General features: G+C 40.9%; 1 protein-coding gene across 5 annotated transcripts in view; it reads left to right on the plus strand.

Annotated features, from left to right (window-relative positions):
• PDE7B (phosphodiesterase 7B) overlaps positions 1–25,400 on the plus strand; it is a 359,458-nt gene extending 334,058 nt beyond the window's left edge. For all 5 annotated transcript variants that reach the window (XM_052645654.1, XM_052645652.1, XM_052645650.1 and 2 more), the window contains 5 exons: positions 6,288–6,379; positions 9,378–9,522; positions 11,445–11,541; positions 17,053–17,133; positions 21,755–25,400. In XM_052645654.1, the coding sequence (XP_052501614.1) occupies positions 6,288–6,379; positions 9,378–9,522; positions 11,445–11,541; positions 17,053–17,133; positions 21,755–21,978 (639 nt within the window). In that variant the 3' untranslated portion in view covers positions 21,979–25,400. The remainder of the gene's footprint in view (positions 1–6,287; positions 6,380–9,377; positions 9,523–11,444; positions 11,542–17,052; positions 17,134–21,754) is intronic.
• The last annotated feature ends 502 nt before the right edge of the window (positions 25,401–25,902 follow it).

A 25,902-nucleotide genomic window follows, 5' to 3' on the forward strand; every position in this document is an offset into this window, starting at 1 on the left:
CCTGGTGCTCATCTCCAAATATGGTTTCACCAGTAGAGCTCCCAAGCATCTTTTTATTCTGTCTTCAGGAAGATTATTAATGAAGATGTTAAGTCAGGCTGGCATAAATAACAATGCCTGAGGCAATTCCCCAGATGCTTTTGTTCCACTCAACAAGGATATGGCGTCATTTTTCATTAAGTCTTGTTACAGCTTTCCGGGCCTCTTGAAAAACTCACGTGAGGGCACTCATGTTACATCTTGAATTAGTCTTGAAGGGAGCGCTCACAAGTGATGAATTAAATGTCACGTCAGGGATAGGACATCTGTTACATCACACTAACCTATCACTCTCTGCTTTCATAAATCTTTACAATCAAAACAAATTAGTCTAGCATGATATTTCTCATAAACATTGGCTTTTGTTGTGTCTGGCTCATGCCCAAAACGGGATAATAGACCAGTTGATAAAAGTAACAAAATCTTGTCACAGGTTCGGAGCTGGTCAAGTGGTGAGTAAGGAATAATGACTCCTTGGCAAGGAGAGAAATGAATAGCAACAGAGCCACCTATACAAAGGGTCAGAATAAGACTTCACCTCATCAATTCAGTCTACAAAGTCCTGGAGAGAAATCATGGTCTGGATTTAGAACAAAGAATGGTTGCAGTTTTCTTGAACTTGTTTTTGCCTAATGGACCCTGGATTGTGTCACTCATGGGAGATTCTTTCTTCTCATTTACTGAAAAAGTTGAGCATTGCATGGATAATACAGATATAGTGGCAAGAAGGGTGGGGGTATGAAATGATGAAATGCTTTTCAGTCTCTGACCAGCCTCCTTTACTCTCCACTACTATTTTCCTTGCTCCTTTTCCCTCATTTTTTTTAATTGTGGCAAAATACACATAATATAAAGTTTACCCTCTTGACCATTTTTTAGTGTACAGCAGTATTAAGTTCAGGGCTTCCCTGAGGCTCAGAGGGTAAAGACTTCGCCTGCAGTGCGGGAGACCTGGGTTTGATCCCTGGGTCAGGAAGATCCCCTGGAGAAGGAAATGGCAACCCACTCCAGTGTTCTTGCCCAAGAAATCCCATGGACAGAGGAGCCTTGCAGGCTATAGTCCATGGGATTGCAGGGTCGGACACCACTGAGTGACTTCACTGTCACTTTCAGTATTAACTTCAGTAGTACGAAGACATTTGCATTGTGCAGTCATCACCACTATCTCTCTCTAGAATTCTTTCCATGTTGCAAAACTGAAACTCTGCTCCCACTAAATAATAATTCCCTAGTCCCTCAGGCCCCTGCAACTGCCATTCTTTCTGTCTCCATGCATTTGATGACTCGTATCTCATGTAAGCAGAGTCACACAATTGCCCCCTACTTTTTAAGATTTTTTTTTTGATGTGGTTCATTTTTAAAGTCTTTATTGAATGTGTTACAATTATGCTTCTGCTTTATGTTTTGGTTTTTTAGTTGCAAGGCATGTGGGGCCTTAGCTCCCCAACCAGAGATGGAATCTCCACCCCCCACTTTGGAAGGCAAAGTCTTAACCACTGGACCAACACAGAAGTCCCTTTACTCCCCCCAACTTTTTTTAAATGGAGTATAATTGATGAGGAATATTGTATATCACAGGTATATAACATACTGATTCATAATTTAAGGTTATATTTCATCTATAGTTATTATAAAATATTGGCCCTATTCCCTGTGTTGTACAAGCTATCTTTGTAGCTTAGGGCTTCCCTGGTGGCTCAGAGGTTAAAGCTTCTGCCTGGAATGCGGGAGACCTGGGTGCAATCCCTGAATTGGGAAGATCCCCTAGAGAGGGAAATGGCAACCCACTCCTGTACTCTTGCCGGGAGAATGCCATGGTGGGAGGAGCCTGGTGGGCTGCAGTCCATGGGGTCGCAAAGAGTCGGACACGACTGAGCGACTTCACTTTCACTTTCACTTTATACATAATAGTTTTTACCTCTTAATCCCTTTCCCCTATGTTGCCCCCTCCCCTTTTCTCTTCTCACTGGTAGTTCAGTTCAGTTCAGACACTCAGTCGTGTCCGACTTTTTGCAACCCCATGGACTGCAGCAGGCCAGGCCTCCCTGTCCATCACCAACTCCTGGAGTTTACTCAAACTCATGTCCATTGAGTCAGTGATGCTATCCAAACGTCTCATCCTCTGTCAGCCCCTTCTCCTCCCACCTTCAATCTTTCCCAGCATCACGGTCTTTTCCAGTGAGTCACCTCTTCGCATCAGGTGGCCAAAGTATTGGAGTTTCAGCTTCAACATCAGTCCTTCCAATGAATATTCAGGACTGATTTTCTTTAGGATGGATTGGTTGGATCTCTTTGCAGTCCAAGGGACTCTCAAGTCTTCTCCAACACCACAGTTCAAAAGCATCAATTCTTTGGTGCTCAGCTTTATCATCCAACTCTCACATCCATACATGACCACTGGAAAAACCATAACTTTGACGAGATGGACCTTTGTTGGCAAAGTAATGTCTCTGCTTTCTAATATGCTGTCTGGGTTGGTCATAACTTTCTTTCCAAGGAACAAGTGTCTTTTAATTTCATGGCTGCAGTCACCAGCTGCAGTGATTTTGCAGCCCAAAAAAATAAAGTCTGACACTGTTTCCTCATCTTTTTGCCGTGAAGTGATGGGACCAGATGCCATGATCTTAGTTTTCTGAATGTTATGTTTTCTGAATGTTAACTTTTAAGCCAACTTTTTCACTCTCCTCTTTCACTTTCATCAAGAGGCTTTTTAGTTCTTCACTTTCTGCCATAAGGGTGGTGTCATCTGCATATCTGAGGTGATTGATATTTCTCCTGGCAATCTTGATTCCAGCTTGTGCTTCCTCCAGCCCAGCGTTTCTCATGATGTACTCTGCATATAAGTTAAATAAGCAGGGTGACAATATACAGCCTTGATGTACTCCTTTTCCTATTTGGAACCAGTCTGTTGTTCCATGTCCAGTTCTAACTGTTGCTTCCTGACCTACATACACATTTCTCAAGAGGCAGGTCAGGTGGTCTGGTATTCCCGTCTCTTTCAGAAGGTTCCACCATTTATTGTGATCTGCTGAGCGCCGAAGAATTGATGCTTTTGAACTGTGGTGTTGGAGAAGACTCTTGAGAGCCCCTTGGACTGCAAGGAGATCCAACCAGTCCATTCTGAAGGAGATCAACCCTGGGATTTCTTTGGAGGGAATGATGCTGAAGCTGAAACTCCAGTACTTTGGCCACCTCATGCAAAGAGTTGACTCATTGGAAAAGACTTTAATGCTGTGAGGGATTGGGGGCAGGAGGAGAAGGGGACGGCGGAGGATGAGATGGCTGGATGGCATCACGGACTTGATGGACATGAGTCTGAGTGAACTCCGGGAGATGGTGATGGACAGGGAGGCCTGGCGTGCTGCAATTCATGGGGTCGCAAAGAGTCGGACACAACTGAGCGACTGAACTGAACTGAACCCAGTCAAAGGCTTTGGTATAGTCAATAAAGCAGAAATAGATGTTTTTCTGGAACTGTCTTGCTTTTTCGATGATGTTGGCATCATGTTTTGATGTTTTTTCCAGCAGATGTTGGTGATTTCATCTCTGGTTCCCCTGCCTTTTCTAAAACCAGCTTGAACATCTGGAAGTTCTCGGTTCACGTATTGCTGAAACCTGGCTTGAAGAATTTTGAGCATTACTTTACTAGCATGTGAGATGAGTGCAATTGTGTGGTAGTTTGAACATTCTTTGGCATTGCCTTTCTTTGGGATTGGAATGAAAACTGACCTTTTCCAGTCCTGTGGCCACTGATGAGTTTTCCAAATTTGCTGGCATATTGAGTGCAGCACTTCCACAGCATCATCTTTTAGGATTTGAAATAGCTCAACTGGAATTCCATCACTTCCACTAGCTTTGTTCATAGTGATGCTTCCCAAGGCCCATTTGACTTCACACTCCAGGATGTCTGGCTCTAGGTGAATGTGAGTGATCACACCATTGTGATTATCTGGGTTGTGAAGATCTTTTTTGTACAGTTCTTCTGTGTATTCTTGCCACCTCTTCTTAATATCTTCTGCTTCTGTTAAGTCCCTACCATTTCTGTCGTTTATTGAGCCCATCTTTGCATGAAATGTTCCCTTGGTATCTCTCATTTTCTTGAAGTGATCTCTAGTCTTTCCCATTCTATTGTTTTCCTCAATTTCTTAGCACTGATCACTGAGGAAGGCTTTTTTTATCTCTCCTTGCTATTCTTTGGAATTCTGCATTCAAATGGGTATATCTTTCCTTTCCTCCTTTGCTTTTCACTTCTCTTCTTTTCACAGCTATTTGTAAGGCCTCCTCAGACAGCCATTTTGCTTTTTTGCATTTCTTTTCCTTGGGGATGATCTTGATCCCTGCCTCCTGTACAATGTCACGAACCTCTGTCTGTAGTTCATCAGGCACTCTATCTATCATATCTAGTCCCTTAAATCTATTTCTCACTTCCACTGTATAATCATAAGGGATTTGATTTAGGTCATACCTGAATGGTCTAGTGGTTTTCCCTACTTTCTTCAATTTAAGTCTGAATTTGGCAATAAGGAATTCGTGATCTGAGCCATAGTCAGCTCCTGGTCTTGTTTTTGCTGACTGTATAGAGCTTCTCCATTTTTGGCTGCAAAGAATATCATCAATCTGATTTTGGTGTTGACCATCTGTTGATGGTAACCATTAGGTTATTCCCTATGAGTCTGTTTATTTTTTTATTCATTAGTTTGTTGGGTTTTTTTAGATTTCACATATAAGTGATATTTTACAGTATCTGTCTTTGTCTCATTTGACTTAGGATGGTGGTGGTGATGGTGGTGGTTTTGTTGCTAAAACATGACCAACTCTTGTGACCCCATGGACTATAGTCCATCAGACTTCTCTGTCCAGGCAAGAATATTGGAGTGGGTTACCATTTCCTTTTCCAGGGGCTCTTCCAAACCCAGGGATCAAACCCCAAGTCTCCTGCATTGCGGGCAGATTTTTTACTTCCGAGCCACCACAGAAGTCCTTCACTTAGGATAGTTTAGTCACTAATTCGTGTCCAACTTTAGTGACACCATGGACTGTAGCCTGCCAGGCTCCTATGTCCATAGGATTCTCTAGGCAAGAGTACTGGAGTGGGTTGCCATTTAATGCCTTCCAAATCCACCCATCTTCTTGCAAATGGTACGACATCATTCTTTTTTATGGCTGAGTAATATTCCATTATACCACATCTTCTTAATCCATTTATCTGTTGATGGACATTTAGGTTGTTTCTTTCTGTATGTTGGCAACTTAACTTCACTTTTAATAAATGTTATCTTCCTATATATTTTTATGTTTAAAAATGTAAACTTGGAAGAAAGTGAAGAATGAATAGACTTTTAATCTTAGTCAAAAGGCCAAGAAGTGATGAATAAATAAACAAATAAGAAAATAAATGAAAAAGATTTTCTGGAGACTAGAAGAGTTTTATTCTCTGTGAATGAAATCAGTGGTAAGGCCATACTGTTTGCTAATTTAGAATAGAACGCAATAGGTTGTTATAGTCATTATTTAAATGGTTAGCAAATGTTCAGACAAGCAGCATATTTAAGGTCAACAGAGAGACTGAACATAATAGAGGTTCTCACAAAGAAAGAAATATCAACATAGTTGAAGAAGAAAACAACCTGTAGATTCAAACCCAGACTTAATGGGCTAAGTGCCATTATACTGGTCACAAAGATTATTGACAGTGGTTCTTAGACTTTAGTATCCACAATAATCAATCACCACAAATCTATTGACTGGGATTCAGGAGTTTGCATATGTCACCAGCTGCCCAATGGGTTCTTCCCAGTTTTGATAATGGGCAGGGCACAAATCACAGCAGCGGCTGTGAGGCCAGCCTCTGTTTGGTTGAGTAGTATGATTTTGGATTATATTATGCACATAGCCCTAGGGTATCCATTACTACCTATTTTTACTGCCTCTCTTTCTTTCTTCTACAATGAGTATTACCTGAAGGAGTTTTCAAAAATAGGGGCAGAGGCAGGACTGCGGCTGCTAGAAATCAACCCTCATTCAGCCCTCCACTGGAGGGGCAGCAGGGTCTTGCCACTCCCCCATGATTATTATAGCCTTGAGAATAGACCAGCAGTTGTTTTGTGTTTCATTTCTGCCCTGCCTCTGTGTCCTCAGGTATGAACTGGCCGGAGGGAAAATATTGGCCTCCACAAAGCTGTGTTCAGCAAGAGAGATCAGTATCTGGCTTCTCCCCCGTTTATAGTTTTAATTTTCTTTCTTTATAGAATATGTCTGTGCTGGAGAATCACCACTGGCGATCTACAATCGGCATGCTTCGAGAATCAAGGCTTCTGGCTCACTTGCCAAAGGAAATGACGTAAGTGACCTAGAGATGAAACATACCGATGTCCACACATTAGAGATAAGCCATGTGCTCTCGGGCTTGAGACCCCCCGGGGTGAATGGCAGGGAGCCAGCCAGCAGTGCTTCCGGCTCACACTCCCTTAGTCGCCTCTCGGAGGAGATGTGGTGTCAGTTACAGCAACCCAGAAACCAGAGTCCCTCTGTGAGCTCTGAAAGGGCCTGGAGAGTGTAGGACCTGATGTCAGGAAAAGAGATAATAAACAGTTCTCAGCTTTCACACTCTTTGGCCTCAGTGCTGTGCTTTGCCAAACTCCTATCTTTTATGTTAGCAAAATTGTCCTCCAGTGTAGATCCAAATAATAAATATTTATCAAGAAGGAACACAGGAGTTCCCAAGCGAGACTGAAGCCTCGTTCAATAAAGGGTGTTTTGTCATTGCCAATCTTAGTAAAAGGAGAAGTCAGAAATTCTGTTCTAAAACATCTTTTGTTAAGTGACTGAATGGGCCCCAGCCATTTCTTTTCCACCAGGAATTTACCTATGTTTCTTGCATTTAAAACAGAAGTGGAAATACTAGTTTCCTGGTCCACTATTTGTTAGGCTGGATGTTTAGGCCGAGGTCTACTAAATCCAAGACCATGGCCTCATTTCCATCTAGCTTCAGTTTAGCTGCTGCACCATGCTGCTGCTGCTGCTAAGTCGCTTCAGTCGTGTCCGACTCTGTGCGACCCCATAGACGGCAGCCCACCAGGCTCCCCCATCCCTGGGATTCTCTAGGCAAGAACACTGGAGTGGGTTGCCATTTCCTTCTCCAATGCATGCAAGTGAAAAGTCAAAGTGAAGTCGCTCAGTCGTGTCCGACTCTTCGCGACCCCGTAGACTGCAGCTGCACCATATTGGCCTTAATTTAGCCTCTGCACTGTCTTCCAAGGCCACCACCAATTCCTATCTGTTTCATTAATGCACAGAACCCAAAGTAGCTAGGTGGGAACAAGTAAATAGATTCCTGTACCATCTTCCAGAGGGGCCCCAAGGTCAAGGGCCCCGTGGTGTCTCCTGGTCGAGCAGCAGGATGCTCTGGGCACACTGGTTTACCCCTGGCCCTCTGCTCCTATTTATGCTGTTTCCTAGCACCCAGAGGAATGTGAAATTCGTGGAAAGAACTTCAATTCTGATAACACTTTACCCACTGGAACCAAATAAAATCAATCCTCATACAGGGAATAAAAATTCATGCCTTTTATGAAAACAAAGATCGAAAGAGTTGAGTACAAAAAGAACTAAAGTCTAGAGTAACAAATCAAGTTTGGAGGAGAAATGAGGAAGTGAAGGACAAGGAAGCCAAAGAAAGAGAAAAGGAGAAGGGAAGGAAAGAGAAAGAGACAGGAAAGAACAAAATGATTTGTTCTTTTGTCAAACCAGATTTGTCCCAGTAATGCCCTAGTAGGTAAAGACTAAAACAAATTTCACAAAAAAAGAAATAGAAATGACCAATAAACATATGAATATATGTCCAACCTCATTAGTAATCAAGGCAATTCATATTAAAATGACAATGAGTTGCATGATATTGGCAAATTGGCAAAGAAAAAAAGAAATGTAAAGGGTAAGACTGTAAAGCAATGAGAAGCTCATCTATTGCTGCTTGGAATGTAAATTTATACAACTGTTTTGAAAATAATCAGCAATATCTAAGAAATTGAAGATGAACATACTCTGTGATCCAATAATTTTATTCCTGGACATAGTCCCTAGAGAAACTTTACAAATGTATAATTGGAGGTATGTAATGGTATTTATTGTGTTATTTTCTTCATAGTAGTCAAAAACTAGAAACGACTCAAGTGATCATCAAAAGTAGAACAGATAAATACATTGAAGTACAGTCCTACATTGGCATATAATCTAATCATGAAAATGGAGGAACAACAGCTCACACGTCAACTTAACTGACCTTCAAAAATATATTAAGCTAAAAAAAGCAAGTCACAAACTGATACTTACCACATAACTTAAAGTGAACAAGCAGTTAAAGTTAAACCATAATATTTAGGCATGCATGCATAGATGGTAAAATTATCAATAGCAAGGAAATTATTAAAACAAAAGTCAAGATAGTAGTTGCTTCAGGGGTTGAGGGGAAGTGGGTTTGGATGAGAGACACAGTGAGGACTTTCTGGAGTACTGGCAGGCAACGATCTTGACCTGGCAGATATTGACCTAGGCATTGATTGTAAGATGTTTATTTTGTAATTTATCCCTTAAACTGTTTGTGTATGTTCTGTGCACTCTATCTAAACATACTTCACTTTTAAAGGTGAATTTTAAAAATAGATACGGATTTTCCTCCCATTGGTTACTTTCCATATATGAGGAAAGCCTTAATTTGGTTTACTTTTCCAAAACATCCCATTGTCTGTATACCATTTGTTGACCAATATATTGCTTGAACACTGCTTTTTAATGGTACCTTAATCTATTGTGACTCTTCTGTAAGTTCCAGTATCTCTTTCCAGCCTATCCATTTTGCTCCCTTGAGGGATCTTTCTACTCCATAAGAATCGGTCACTATTATTGGCTTCATGACTATTATTATACCCTTTCTCTCCCCATGCAGTCTTAAGGTTTGAGTTGGTGTGAGCGCTATTCAAAAGCACAATCCAAATGCCAGTGATTCTGTGAGTCTTTGTGACCCCCTTCAAGCATACATTTCTAGTTGGCTTCCGATCTTGCCACCCATAGGAGCTGTGGGAATGTGTAAACTGCCACAACTTTGTTCACCCAAGGTTTCAATCACTCTGTTCAGTCCTTGGCATACCTCCCATCCAAGGACAGAATGATGGTGGGTGAGAGAATCACACTTAGGCTGCAAGGGACCAGGACTCTGTGTAATAAACAGTATCAGAGGCAGAAATAAGGAAACAAGCCACCTGATGATGAAAGAATCAACCACTCTGCTCAAAGGGATTTGCTTTGTGTGTGTGTTTTCTCTTTCATTCTTGTGGATGCAGACAGGATATTGAACAGCAGCTGGGCTCCTTGATCTTGGCAACAGACATCAACAGACAGAATGAATTTTTGACCAGATTGAAAGCTCACCTCCACAATAAAGACCTAAGACTGGAGGATGTACACGACAGGCACTTTATGCTTCAGGTAAACCACAACAACAACAATAAGACATCATTATCCTTGCTATAAAACACTAAGGATACAATCAATCATTTTAGCACATCTGAGAAGGAGTATCCCCCATGGTATAAGCTAGAGCAGTGACCTAGTTTATTAAAAACCTTGAGACACATGAAATTTTTAAGTGGTTTCCAAGCAAGTAAAAAAAAATCTGGGTTTCATGTCAGTAGGTTGATAATATCTCATTTTTCCTTGTTTGGTATCTGCTTCACCACAAAGTAGCCCCCCTGGGTAGTTGCATGCAGTAAGAATTTACCACATTTTGTGGCTTGATGTAATGTTGATCACTATCATACTTTTGCAATGTCTAAAACTATTCCTTTAATACAAAAGTATATTATGTTAACTATAGTACTAACAAAAATTGAGAAATGAGTATCTTTCCTTTACCTCAAGCCTATTAAATCTTGCTTCTTTTTACAACCTAAACTCATTTATTCATCTGAAGCTCAAAAATATTTACCTAGTCTTACCATTATCAGGTACCAATAAATAAATGATTTTGTTTAATTGAATGAACGGAATCATATCGAGCGCAGCACTTTCTGCTTCCTTCCATGGCAAGAAGCCATTTGTGAAGTGCATCTTGGAAGCAGAAGTCTGACCTGGTATCCAAACCAGAGCCTTTTGCTTGATCTTCCATTTTCTCTCATCTTCCTTCTTTCCTTTTGGCACAAAGGACTGACTGAGTGGATCCTGGATGCATCTAGATAGACCAGCTTTAACCAGGGAAATGGCAAGTGGGAGACTAAACTATACAGTCTTTTCCCTTCCATGCCTTCAGGCTGCCTTCTGAAGTTATCCAACTGCTCTATCCTTTTCAAGAAATTCCCCCCTCCCAGCTGTAAAACTGAATCTCCCTCCTTCTTTCTTCCCAAAGTAGACTTCTAGCCCCTGGGTACCACCGACATCTGATTTTAGAGATTCAAGTCTTTTGAGTAGCTGAAAGATTTGGCCTGGACGCTTGCATTCCAAAAGGAAAGCTTGCTAACACCCATTAATCCCTAAAGGGCAGAAAATGGAGGGGGCTTCTGCCCCTGACTTCCTCTAACAAGTACTGGTGCCCCCATTAACCTGGAAATAAAGAGCCAACCAAGTTTGCAGCTTAATATGACCCAGGCTCTCCCAGCCCCCAGTTCTATGATCCCAAAGTACTAGGTCAAAACCAGCAGATCTTGCTGATGGAGGGTACACCATCAGAAGCCCATCTAGGCGGTGGTTTCTCAGCAGTTGTTTGTTAAGAGGCAGAACCTGCTTCTTTGGAAATTCAAGGGACCCCTCCGAGGGTCAGCATCCCTGACAAAAGCTGGCATCCCAGATGCAGAACTGTGTGAGGCAAGCCAAGAAGGCCCAGACTCATCTCTGGCAAGCAAACTCTCCTGGGCTTGATATGGCTTAGCTCCTTGGCTGGCAGTCTGAGCTTGCTGACACATACAGATACGGCCATATAAATGCAAACACACATAGTATAAGTGATGTATGGAGTCGGCCAATGTGGTCACTGTGAGGTGAGGTCCCAGTGATCTCACTCGAGCCTGGTTGGGGGGCCCTGTGGCCTCCCCGCCCAGGAGGGATGGAGCAACAGAAGGAGCCAGGCCACGGCTTTCCTTGGCCTGCCTACTCCAGGTCCCCTCCAGGAAGCCCCATGTCCTGGGACGGTGACTCTTCTCTCCTTCTCACTGCTATAAAGTGGGAGTTCTGAATGAAGATTTTGTGCAGTGGTGAATAAGTGCTGTTTCCTGAAGAGGCACGTCAGAGAGGCCTCTGTAAATATGGGCTTGGTACCGTGAGGTCGAAGGGCAGGTCCGACCACGCTTGGGCTTGGGGTACATTTGCTGCTCAAGGATCGTCCTTTGACTGTCTCTCCCTGCCCTGTCATTTCTCAGATTGCCTTGAAGTGTGCTGACATTTGCAATCCTTGTAGAATCTGGGAGATGAGCAAACAATGGAGTGAAAGGGTCTGCGAAGAATTCTACAGGCAAGGTTGGTAGAGATCCAATTGCTGAGTGTTCATCACCCCCCTCTCCTTTGGGGCGTTTATCCTAATAAAACAGGAAATGGATCGTCTATCATCACATTTGTTATCTCATCAACTCATATTATCCCCACTTTTCTCTTTAAACCTTTTGCACACCATCTGGCCCTTTTTGGAAATAATTTAAAAATAAATAAGTTGACTTACTATGGAAACAGGTAGTAATGAGGTACAGTAACATGAGCAATAGAGGGATATAGATAATTTTCATGGTTTTTCTCTGTGGGTATAAGAGGACAGTTTGACTTTTACTCTGACCTTCATGTTAATGAGCTGAGCATGGCTTAAAAGCTAAATGCCATTTGGGGTCAATGTTTTCCACTCTGACAGAAGGACTTGGCCTTTTTTGTATTTCTCTCCCTTGTTTTCTTAAAGTGAATAAAGACATAGAGCATATTTAGTCAGAGTTCATCCTCTCGTGTATATATATTGGGAAAAGACAAATGGTCCCAAGTTAGGGTATAATTTTTAAGAGGTTAACCTCATTCAGAAGTAAGGCAATGAATTAGCAGCAGAATCTGGACGTTGGGTGGGATCTTGGCCTTTAAATACAGCTTGTTTCTTCAGGCCTGGTTTCAGTGCTCAGGATGTTTTTTCAGCCACTACAGTGCCCTGATGTTAGTGACAGGCTCAGGTCTGAGAGGCTGAGAACAAATAAAGCCTGAAGTGTCCCACATACCAGCTCTGTGGGGAGGTCAAGTAGCAACAGTGAGCCTTTTGGAGACGCCTCAGTAGAAAGATGAGTCAAAGACACTGAGATGGTCCCAAAGACAGAAGACAAAACAGAGCAGATTGGGTTCACATGGGGCCAGAAGGCTCTGCTCCCCATCTCTTTCCCTTGGGTAAAAGCACTCATGTAGCGTCCATTCTGTCCAATTTCACTTCAAATGAGTGTGAGTGGTTAGTAATCAAAAAAGGTCACTTCTAGTTGCCCATGTTATAAGATCACCACTGAGGGAAAAACGAAAGGAAATATGATGAACTTAGAGAAGGGAGGTTAGATTATATAAGATAAATACTTTACTATAAAATATAGAAAATATTGAAATAACCCAATGAGAGAAGGGCTAGGATCTTCATCCTTGGATATCAAACAATGGGACAGAGAAAAGATGCCACCTTGTCGCTCTTGGTTTTGACTCAATCATGTGTTCTTGTTGACACTGATTGGAGTTTAACCCTTTCATTTACTTATCTTACACTCTCTGGATTATGAGCTGCTTGGGGCAGGGATCATGTCTCTTGGGCAGATGGCAAGGCATACAGAGCTGGTGAATCAAAGTTGTTTTAGCTAAGTGGAGTAAATGGAATCAACCAATAAAGGTAATCTATAAGATGCCTTTGCAAAAATTTGTCCTCATAATAATACACATGTGCAGCATTATAGGGGTTCCCTGGTGGCTCACTAGTAAAGAACCAGCCTGCCAAGGCAGGGGACGTAGGTTCCATCCCTGGGTCAGGAAGATTCCCTGGAGAAAGAAATGGCAACCCACTCCAGTATTCTTGCCTGGAAAATTCCAAGGACACAGGAGCCTGGCAGGCTACAGTCCATGGGCTTGCAAAGAGTTGGACACAACTTAGTGACTAAACAACAACAAGTAGCATTATAAGATAGAACAACCTAGAATATTTGTGACTCTGATCTCTAAGGGCAAGCTTTCATATACTTTGCTCCATATCATGTCTCCTGGCAGAGAAAAGAAAGTACAGACGGTGTGTCGGGTCCTTTTTAATTAATAGCCATATGATCTAGCAGAAGTTCAGCTTATTTAAGAGAAGACTAGACTCTCTGGTTATCCAAACTGCTTGTCCTCCATACTGAATTGTTTTTTAGAAATTCTATAAAGCACTATTTGTATCATTTTGATTAATCTTCTTCCAGCTTTCCATTTAGGATTTGGGTTTCCACAGACTGCTAACAATTCCTGCCAAAATATCTTTGATGATTCGTGATGTTGAGCAAAGGAAAAGCCCAAAAACCAAGGATGAGGACAGAGAGAGAAAGAAAGGTGATTCCATGAATTAGGGAGACAGTATTAACTTCTCAGAACAGATATTAGAACTCAAACATCATTCATCCTCTTCCTCTCAATGACTCAAAAAGAGTAGAATTTCTGTCCTATGGTAACAACATATTGGTATCTTCTCAGTCAACCAAGATACCCAGAAGTTTTCATTGAACATCTGTTTCCAGCCTTGTCTAATCCTCAGCAAAGCTGTGATTTTCCTATGTGCAAAGCTCCATTGGGGGTGTCCTGAAGGAGACAAAGAATTAAAGTTAATGTCTCACAAGCTCAAAATACTAATTACTAAAGTTCCTGGAGAAGAGAAACTGCAATTTTCCTCACTGTATTTTCTACATTGATTAACAAAGTGTCTGAAATATACAGTGCTTTATAAATCTGTTGAAATAGTTAAAAGAATAAATGATCCAACTGGAAGAAAATCCTCTCATGGTGGAGGTCACAGGAGAAAATCTAGTGCTAAGGATGGTAGAATCTGAGCTGGGTATTAAAGGATGTGTAGTGACGCCACTGTCCAGTAGGATAGACACAAGGCACACGTGGCCATTAAATTTAAATTAATTTGATTAAATGTAAAATTTAGTTCCTCAGTTTTATTAGTCTTATTTCAAGGGGCTACTATAGTGGGCAGCGGAGAAAATATAACCATCATTGCAGAAAGTCCCACTGAGCTGGATAGAGAGGAGTAGAAATGGGAAGAGGCGTGGGAAAGGGACCATGCCCGTGCCTTATAGACCAGTTTGGTTCCAGAGAAGGTAAGAATAAGAGGATCTGTTGAGCCCCTGTTGAAGCTGAAGTGGAGACAATGACAATGGGAGTCATCTTAGAAAGTGCAATTAGGGCAACATAGGTAGTTGAAGCAGAAGAAATACTAAAGAAACTAGCTAAGAAGCAGAAAATAAGAATGAGTTTTTAAGAAACCAGACGAAGATGTGAGATACGTATATGTATATGTGTGTGCGTATTCAGTTGCTTCAATCATGTCCAACTCTTTGCAATGCTATGGACTGTAGCCCACCAGGTTCCTCTGTCCATGGGATTCTCCAGGCAAGAATACTAGAGTGGATCGATATGCCCTCCTCCAGGGCATCTTCCTGACCCAGGGATCCAACCCGAGTCTCCTTCATTGCAGACAGATTCTTTACCACTGAGCTACCAGGGAAGCCCATATATATATATATATATACACACACACATATATACATATATGTATATATATACACATACACACACATACACACACACATATATATATATAATGGAATACTTGAGTTGTTGTTGTTGTTTAGTCCCTAAGTTGTGTCTGACTCTTTGCAACTCAGTGGGTTGTAGTCTGCCGGGAATTTCCCAGGCAAGAATACTGGAGTGGATTGCCCCTTCCTTCTCCAGAGGATCTTCCTGACCCAGGGATCAAACCCACCATCTCCTGCCTTGGCAGGCGGATTCTTTCTCTCTGAACCACCAGAGAAGTCCACAGTGGAATACCACTCAGTCATAAAAAAGAATGAAGTTTTTGCATTTGTGAAAACATGGATAAACCTGGAGGGTGCCATGCTTAGTGAAATAAGTCAAACAGGAAGAGATAAATACTGTATGTTTTCATTTATATATAAAATCTAAAAAATAAAACAAGTGAATGAAAATAAAAAAGAGAACAGAAACAGTTTCACAGATACAGAGAACTAGAGGCTACCAGCTGGGAGAGGGAAGAGGAAGGGGCAAGACAGTAGTAGGGGATCAGGAGGTTAAAAACTACTAAGTATGAAGTAAATAAGATACAACGATGTAATGTACAACATAGGAAATAGCCAATACTTTATAATAACTTTAAATGGGATATAATCTATAAAATTATTGAATCACTATGTTGTACACCTGTAACTCATTTAATATTGTAAATCAACTATTCTTCAATTTGAAAAAAGAAAGAAGCCAGACTAGAATGAAACCAGGGAAAAGAGATATTTCAACAGAGAAATAAACGAGATTTGCTGCCTCAATACAGAGGGTAGAAGGAAGAGAAATTTCCCTCCAAGTGTCATGCTTGACTGAAAAATCCCTATTAATGGAGCTCAGGAGGGAAGGAGTGAAATCAACTTGAGGAGAATTCATTTTGATATTAAATAGTGTCATACCTGTCCTCTCAAGGCCGTTATCACCTGGCTTCCCTAAACCCCTCAGATTAAGCCAGAGTGATTTCCTCACATCGGTTTTGAGAATCGCCATGGCGCTGGAGACCATGGGAGCCACGGCTACAGTCAGAGACAATGACGGAAATGTGGCATCTCAAAAGACTGTAGCTCCGTGGCTAAGTGAGACCTTCTGAAGCCAGACTTCCAGCATTAGAATTTAGGCTCCCCTCCTCACTGGCAGAAGGACTTAAGTCAACAGACTTCTCTATGCTTCATCTCAATTTCCACATCTTGTAAAAGGGGGGTTATATTGAGCTTGTTATGAGGATTACATTAATTAAATAGGTAAAATGCTTAGAACTGTGCCTGACACACAGTAAACATGGTATAAATATATGTGTCTTTCTCCTCTAGTTTAGAGGGGTGCATTCACAGCTGTGAATTCAGCTGGTGGTTCTGAGAACCAGCTTCTCTACTGATTAACCAGATTGTTTTTCCCAATGAGAAAATTACCCACAATTTTTCACCTTCAGGAAGAATCGATAAAGTATTTTGATAAAGCTTTGCATGATGTATTTCTCCTTTGGTTTTCTAGCTGACAGAGGCATTAAAAAGAAAGATCATCCTTACATGTATATGTATGACTGAGCCCCTTCACTGTTCATCTGAAACTATCACAACATTGCTAATCGGCTCTATCCCAGTAAAAAATATAAAGTTTTTTTTAAAAAAAGATCATCCTGACCTTTATACTTCATTTAACTTTTGGTTATACTAAATAAAATTCTAAGGAGTCAGAATGAAAGAATCAGACCCGTATTTTGATTAATTTTGTAGCTCTAGAGATACTCTCATATGAGATCTTTCTATTAATAGTTCCTCTTCCTTGTTTCCTGCCTACTTATTATTCCTGGTTGTTCAGGTGAAACCAGATAAGGGTCAGGCAGAGTGAAAGGAGGGAAAAGCATAAAACCTGTTTTCTTAATCTGTAACTTCAAACCAGAATTTCCATCTCATATTAGGAAATTGGCCATTCATTTTCCTGTTTTTATAAAGTTTTATTCGAAAGTTTATTCTAATCCCAGAGTGTACCTATTAACAACGAGCCTATTGTAAATGATCGTTGATACTCTGATATTTTAAATTTTCACAGAAATTACCAGAGCAGGGCAGAGTCAGTCATTGCTAGAGCATTCCTAGCAACAAGGCAAGAAACAGTAATTCCCAGGTAACTCCTTCCAACTAGACCATTAAAAATTTCAAATTCTACATTACCAATGTGTTTCTTCTTCTTTCTTCTTAGGTGATCTTGAACAGAAATTTGAACTGGAAATCAGTCCTCTTTGCAATCAACAGAAAGATTCAATCCCTAGTATACAAATTGGTGAGTTGAACTCAATTGTAATTTTAAATGAATAATTTTGGCACCTCGGCCAAGAGTCACAAAGAAGGTCTACACACAGCTTTTGAAAGATCCAAACTAATCAATGCCCCTTTGAATAACTGAATCCAAATAAACACTCTAGTCATGACCTATCTACTAAATAATTATCAGTTGAGATGAAACATAGGGTAAAGTCTTTGTTATAGACCCTTAATAAACAACTTATATTAACTTTGTTGTTTAGAATTGAATCAAAACCAAATGAAGGAAAGTAACAAGAATCAATTATTGGCTGCTGAAGTTCAGATTAGCTCACACTCTCTTTAGGCCTTGAAACGTGGAAAATCTATAGTTTTGGATCCTTCCATTTTGATCACTACCGTTCATCCTCAGTGCATAATTCCAAAGGCTGGGTCCCCAGACTCAGGCCCAGAAACACATGTGACGTGGGGTCCCATGCTTCTTCACTTCAATATGTTATTTTCAGTCTTGTTCTCTTATGGCCACACTCAAGTGTCAATTTCAATAAAGTGTTAAACTATAGCGCTAATTCCTTTAAAATAACTATTCGTTTCTCTCACTTCTTTAAACACTCTACCAATTCCATCTACATTTAAAGCAAGTCTTTCTTTTTCTTGCAGTTTCCTCCAGTTAAAACCAAACTCAGAACTTGAACTCTTTTACTTATCAACTATAGCCCTGACATGTACCAGTTTAAGTTTTTCTTAACTGCCTTAAGACAGTTCAGACAGAACTGCCTTAAGAGTGCAGCAAACCTTTGCAAGGCTCAAGGCTCAATGCCTGGAGATTGGGAGGGCACAGGCCACCCAAAAAGATCAGCTGAAAATTGAGAAAACCAGGCAGTTAGAATGATATGCTTCCAATTACTGAGGGTCAAATTGAATCCATAGTCTCACAAAAGAGTCACAAAGGCAACCTAAGGAAATAGGAACAAAATTAATCTAGTTTTTAAAAATCTGAAGGGAATATGCAAATATTAAAATAGATATATTGGAACACTGAAATTATTGATAATTTTTTTCCCAATTGCCCTTAATATTGTTATGTTTTGTTTACAATTAAACTGATTCCTTCACCTGAAAAGGGGGAGAGGGGTGTTATAAAAAGCAGAACCCAGGAAGAATCCAGAGCAGAGAAAGCTACAGAATTGCTGGGGAGGGCGAAGGGCAGCAGTATCAACAGAAATACAATCTCAGCCTCCTTGGATCTAATGCTGTACCTGGTTGGAAATTCTGCAGATGCGATTCAAAGGAAATAGACCCTGACCCAAATCCTAATCCCGGGACCCAGTTTGTTAAACTCTGGTTAGAAAGGAATTTGCCAGGCACCTGTTAAAGACATTTTCAGCCCCCAGAGAAAAGCACTCACATTGTTAAGCACACAACCTGGATTTGCAAGACAGACTTGATTTCGGAGATTCTATTCTCTTGTTGTCATGAGAACACACTTATTTTGTCAGATCATATGTCCTGATTTTCAGCTCAGGAAAATGTGGTTACCATAGATACCTGTTTTTAAAATGGGATGAGGATTGAGTGCATAGGAAAATCCCATGGATGCTACACCAGCACACCAGTAATAAAGACAAAGAGTCATTATAAAACAACCCTCAGCAGATAAATCTTTCTGTCTCCATTCCACATCTCCTAGCTTGGTAGGTTCAAAGCTGGGAAGTGTGGTGTGCAGGGGCATATCAGGCTAAACTAGAAAAACCCAGATAGATGAACAGAGTCTAATGGGAGCTGTGGGCTCCAGCCTCCCAAACAAATATTTTTCCAGTGTTTGTGAATAATGCAGGTAGTTCCTCTGTCCTGATTCCCTTGGGACTGAAAATGTTCTCTCTTTTTCTTTTCCCAATTTACAATGAGGATTTCCTGAGTGCCATCTCAGGCTTCTATCTGATTCTCTTTTTAAATAATTCATATTTACCCAAGTGAAACAAGGATTTAATATCCACCCCTCGCCCACCTTCTTCCCCACTCCCATCAAAATCTGCCTTTCAAAAAGAAGGTGCTAAATCAAATGAATCTCCAATTGGTGAAACCTATAGGAATATGGGCTTCCCTGCTGTTTCCAAGTGTAAAGAATCTGCCTGCAAGGAGGGAGGCCTGGGTCAATCCCTGGGTCAAAAAGATCCTCTGGAGAAGGAAATGGCAACCCATTCCAGTATTCTTGCCTCAGAAATCCCATGGACAGAGATGCCTGGAGGGCTGTAGTCCATGGGGTCACAAAGAGTCAGACCCAACTGAGTGACTAACACTTTCACTTTCATAGAAAGATAAGGAGATAGGAATTCCCTGGCAGTCAAGTCGTTAGGACTCGTCAGTCTCACTGCCTGGGGCCCAGGTTCAATCCCTGGTTGGGGAATTAAGATTTTGTAAGCCATTTAAAAACAAAAAAGCTAGAAAGATGAAGAAAAAGAGGCTTTCTTTAATCCTTATTAACTCTGAGGCCATCATTTCTCCCCTCCCCCACCTGTACCCCTTCAGGAGGACAGTGTCCCCACAAAGTCAAGCTCTGCATCACTTAGTAGAAGAGGGTGAATGTGAACATGTTAGTCGCTCAGTCGTGTCCAATTCTTTGCAGTCCCATAGACTGTAGCCTACCAAGCTCCTCTGTCCATGGGATTCTCGAGGCAAGAATACTGGAGTGGGTCGTCATTTCCTTCTCCAGGGGCTCTTCCCAACCCAGGGATCAAACCTGGGTTTCCCGCATTGCAGACAGATTCTTAACCATCTGAGTTAGTTTGCACAAATACAGTGGAACCTGTGGGACAGCCTCAAATTTAATCATGCAGAAGCTTTGCTTCATGAGAAAAACTGACTCATGGTGTCTATTCAGACTTCAAAATCACTCTCCTATATCCTATGAGAGGTCTTTACATCTAATGAGTAGAAATATAGAGATGCAACTCCAGAATAATTTCAGGAAAAAAATGAGCTGAAGTTTTAAGTACTGGATTTTTGAGTGTGGGATTTGTAACTTTTTAATACTTAGGGTAAACCTGGTAAATATTCACACCTTAAACTTCAGAATAGTATAACAATATTGCAGGCTCTCTTTTTAGACATATAATATCTAATATCTCTTAAGATGCAAGATATTCAAAATTAGATATGGAGGTAGTCTAGAATAGCAAGCAAGAATATTCTAAAATGAAATCTTAATTGTCTGGCTCCTTACATAACCTTATCAAAACGTACACAGTAAGTCGCTAGCTTAACTTTTTGCTCCTTAGAGTCAGGTTATCTAACATCATCTTATAATATTTAAATCATATTTCACATCTAATAAGAGAATGCAGACACATATACTAACATTTAGAATCAGCATATGCTTTTCTCATCTCCAGAGCATCCTCAAAAGCTAAATATCGGCTGTTTGTCCAATAAAAAAATAATCCAGTCAAGCCTTATAATTCGCATGCCTATAAACATACAGGGATAGTTGTCGGAAGATTTCATTATGCTGAAAAACCTTGCCTCTCCGCATACCACAGAAGTCCCCTTCTCCCAATACCAACATTTAAAGGGAAATACAATAAAACCTAAATATATCCAAGTTTGTGATGAATCCAATAATTCTAACCTAGACTGGAAATTACCTTTGCTTTAATAAATCATGCTTAATATGGAAAGCACATTAACAGTGAGACGTGATTAGAAAATTTAACAAAGCTAAAATAATTAAGAGAACAGACATGCTGACAAAGAAGTCTCATATCAACCCATCTTATCTCATCATTCAAGCAGAACTTTTATGCAGGTAAAAATCTGTTTTGAAGACGAATGAACTTTTATTATCTACACCTGGTTGCTTAATATAATTGAAAGTAAGACAAAAATGTGAAACAATAATCCTGAAGAAATATCTTCGGGGTAAATGTATGAATGAACTCTTCAGATGGTCTGAATCAACAATGTGTGGCTTCCTGGTGTCACTTTCCCTTTCTTCCCCTCCCTCAGCCACCTTCCTTAGTTCTAGCTCATTTCTTTTTTAACTTTTTTCCTTATATGTCTTTATCCTTCAAATGAAAGTGAAAGTGGCTCAGTCATGTCGACTCTTTGCGACCCCATGGACTATACAGTCCAGGAGTTCTCTAGGCCAGAATACTAGAGCGGGTAGCCTTTCCCTTCTCCAGAGGATCTTCCCAACCCAAGGATCAAACTCAGGTCTCCCGCATTAAAGGCGGATTCTTTACCAGCTGAGCCACAAGGGAAGCCCAAGAATACTGGAGTGGGTAGCCTATCGCTTCTCCAGTGGATCTTCTTCAAATAGTAATAGCCAACATTTATTGAGTGTTTGCTATGTGCCAGGAACTTTCTAAGCATTTCACAGGTGTTATTTCATTGTCCTAACAACTCTATGGGTTTGGTACCCTTCTTAACTCCTCTTTACAAATGCAAAAACGGAGGCATAGAGAGATTAAATGCCAAGCCTAAGGTGACTTACCTTATGCTCCTAGGCTGAGGGCAGGGACCACGTCTTTCAGGCCTCCATACCCCTGGAGCCAAGTACATCATAAGCCCAATCGTGTGTGAGGGCAGAAGAAGTGGTCTGACTGCCCTACTGGTGATGACGTTGACCTTGCCTGTTCCAGGTTTCATGACCTACATCGTGGAGCCCCTCTTCCGGGAATGGGCCCACTTCACGGGACACAGCGCCCTGTCTGAGAGCATGCTAAGCCATCTCGCGCACAACAAAGCCCAGTGGAAGAGCCTGTTGCCCAAACAGCACAGAAGCAGTGGTGATGGCAGCCTGGACCACAGAGGCCCAGGGACTGAGGATGAGGAGCAGACTGTGACGGAAGGCGACACCCCGTAGGGCCCGCCAGGCCTGCACCACGCTCTGCACACTGAGATTGACAGCCTCCTTGCGCAGAGGCCTCTGGGAGGGCGGATGCTTCGGGGGGCTCTTGCCGATCAAGCCAGCCCCTCTCTGGACATCATCCGGGAGCTCTTCAGAGTCCACCCTCCTCCCACTCACCTGCCTCCCTCCTTTTCCCAAGTGTACAGAAGCCATCCGTCACCTCAGCATTAGCTGCCAAAATGAGCAACTCTGTTCCATGATGAGGGAGTTGATTCCAGGGACCGGCTTGGCCCTGGAGGAGAAGACTGGGGAGTAAGAAAGAGGTGCTCTTGCCACGGCCCTTCTGGCCCTGGGTCACACTGTGACGGGTGGCATTCCTGAGTCCAGAGCATTTTAGCCTTGGCCATCGGACTGCTGATCTGCATGACACAAACACCAGCATATTTGGAACTCCAAGGATATTGGTCTTAAGTGCAAGAGCACAAACAAGAGAGTGTTAGAGAAAGTACCTTCTATTTTAATAATAATTATTATTATAAAATAATAATAAATCTTTTTAACTTTTCTATTTTGTGCACTAGACAACGGATCTAAAACTCTGGACAAAGATTATTCAATGTGATAATCACGTACCCAAACGTGAACAGGGGGTTCATTGTTTTGTTACGGACTCCATGCCACTTTGGGTCAGAGATTTGGCATCTTCTCAATTTAAGAAACCACGTTTCCTATCCTATGCGAGGGGAAGGGGCTGTACAGTTCATTCCTTTGCAGCATTAGTCAATCTGTCTTTTATCAATAACTCAGATTCAGTGACATGTTTCTTTTCACACCTGTACATCTTCTGTAAATATCAAGCGCTACTGATTCCCATGCCAAAATACATGAGTATTATGGGATTGCTACCTGTATAAACAATGGCACTGTGAACAGAATACTGTTAGTTTTAATACAAGAGAATGCATTTGTAAATATGGTATAGAGTTTATTAATATACTATTGTTTGCAGATAAAGGCCTTAACTTTAAACACCTTTTCATCTTCTGAAAGCTCCCCAACTGAAATCCTCACAGATGTCCTTCTGAACTGCCTGCCCATGTCCATCTTGATGCTTTCCAGCTAAGGTCACAAACCAAAACTGAATAAAGTCTTTGAGGAAATAATCTGGAAACTTCACATGCATTCCGCTTGAGACCATAGTGTCTAATCTATGGCACCAAGCATGGTTTCCTCAGATGAACAAGACCCTTCAGCAAGCCTGAAGTCACTTTCAGCACAGTGATGTTGCACTCTGTTTTAACAAGCCAGCTGATTAGCATGTGTTTCTACAGCTCCTGTCATGGTGTGTCAGCCTCACGGGACACATGGCAGGTCTCACCAACCTTCCATAACCCTGTCAGCTAACCATCAGGGACTTCCCTGCTCCCCTATAACCCCGTCATCTGTTCTGGCTGTAGTACCAAAGCACATTTGGTTTATGGTTGGCGTGAATTTCTCTGGTGTTAATAGTAACTGGATTTTTCTTTTTCTTTCATTTCATATGAACTACCCAACTGTTTAGCAGACATTAACATCATTTAAGGAAAGAAAATATTTCCATTGTCTGGTAGAGTTTACCCTCCTCGCAGGTTACTATGGTTAATTACGACTCTACTAGCAGAGTCACCTTGGTATTTTGTTGCCATTTTTTCTGCAGACACTTGGCTGGAAAGTCAATTTGTTACAGCATTCTTCTCTAGTCAGCTAAACTCCACTCACTGAACCTTTTCTTTAGAAGTTCCAGCATAACTAATGTTACATGAAAATTGGCAATGCCCCCTTTCTTTTTATCTTCAACTGTGTGGTAGTGGGGAGAATAATATGATTGTTTCTGCTACTATCAAGCTGTTTCACAAGCTGATAGAACCTCAGCTAACTCTCATTTCCTAAGTGCAACTCTTTTTTTCCTCCTAACATACAAATGAAATGTGAGAAACTTGACTGGGTTGTATTAAGTTCCTGCAGAAAGACCAAGGCTTGCAGAGTTAAGGTTTAGGATGAATTGGAAAGTTGGTTGTAGTTTCATTAAAGTAGGAGAGATGGTCAGAAGGTTCTAAAGAAAGTGTGAAAACCTCATGAAATGGGTGGATAATAAGTTGAAATTATTGATATGGGTAAGAAGGGAAGTTGTGAAAAATTAACACTAACTTTGGGTTTGTTTTTTGGGTTTGTTTTTTTCTTGTAATAACTATGAACTGACACGATTCTTTATGGCTTTAATACTCTGAAGCTCTTAGCTTGGTGAGTCCTCAAAAGAGAACTCATTGAATGTATTTCTGCTTCCAAATTCGCTTATTTTGGGTTGGTGATGCAGAGGACTTTTGAGTAGTCTATTTCTAATTTTCATGAGATCAAATCAAAGAAAGCAATTACTGGGGAAGATACAGGAAAGGTAAGGAAGAAGACACTGTTTTAGCTAATGGAGCCTCTCCTTTGAGTTTGGGAAATGAACCTTGTTTAAACAATATTTATATCATAATTTAAATAAATAAGACTGGAGGCATTTTTCATAGTTTCAAATTTATAGGACACAAGTATTTTAGGTCTTAAAGAAGAACTCACAGAGAAAACTACCAAATATCTAACAGTTAAGCCTATGAAGCAGCTACTAGTACAATAAAAATCTGAAGCAAAATGAGATGTGATGCATAAACTAGTTATATTTGTCTTCTTCCTTCAACCATATGAGTTCCTAGATCCATTTTTTTGTTTAAAAAAAATGTGAAAACGTTTGTTTTCTTTTTTCCTGCCTACTGGTGGCTGTCTTGCAATATTTCGATAGAAGGAGTCCGATTACTAGTTAAGACACAGCTGTTGGATCATCTGGGGACTTTATCTTCACATTTTTTTTTTCCTCTTAGTCCCTGAATCGTCACTTGCTGACTTCCCAAGTTTAATTCCTTCAATGCTTGAGAAGAAAGGAATCAAAGGGTTCAGGTAAAGTTGACATCAAAAGAGAGAATAGATATCACTGCCAGGCCTGATGGACAAAGCCTGCTTTTCCTTTGGAAAGCACCCGCAAACAGTCAGACCCTTTTTCCTGAAACACTGACCTCCCCATCGCTCCCTGATAGGCCGAGTGAACATCCTGCTCTGTTTCTACCTGTCTAAGGCTTCCCGCAATGGGACGTGGATCGTGTCCTGCAACACTGTCACCAGATAGTGCTTCCTACAAACCACAGACTTGTCTTATAAACTTTTCTCATATTGAATCAGATCTGCTCACTGATTTGAACATTGGTTATGAGCTTGTATCTCACTATATTTCTTATGCTTTGTTCTTATATGCAAACCCTTAAAATTGTGTTGTTTGTGTACACACGTGAAGTTTGGAAAACAAACAAACAAACACCTTGTGAGTTTTTGCTCAAAATGTGGCCTAAATATTCATTGGCATGTCTAGGTAAACAATGAAAAATAAAGATAATTTCTTAAAAATATCACAATATGAAAAATACTCTGATTTTCACCAGGTAGCATGTTATCAGCCAACCAGTCACATTCAAGGTCAAGGTCAAGAACACTGCTAATTGGCAACTTGCCAACTAGGGGGAAAAGGCCATCACTCAATTCTGCCTTTCCTCTGAGTCCTGATAGTTTTCTGATCCACATTTGTCAAATTCATATATGAATGAGAATAATGTACAATGTTTTAGGTTGTGGAACCATAGCAGACTTACTGGTGAAAAATATAGTCTTGTGTTTCAGGACTGGAAGCCACCAAGAACAACAGAACAGTTCAGGCAGGACAACTGAGTGTCTAAATCTATCTGGAAATAGAGCAGGAATGAAAAAAAAAAAAAACACACACACAAAAACTATCCATGTTTCCCAGAAACAGTGTTGTATCTTTATTTATCCCTCTCATATCTATTTTGTTAAGATTTATATTCAGAATCT

This window comes from Budorcas taxicolor, chromosome 9 (genome assembly GCF_023091745.1).
Source record: "Budorcas taxicolor isolate Tak-1 chromosome 9, Takin1.1, whole genome shotgun sequence".
Taxonomy (NCBI): Eukaryota; Metazoa; Chordata; class Mammalia; order Artiodactyla; family Bovidae; genus Budorcas; species Budorcas taxicolor.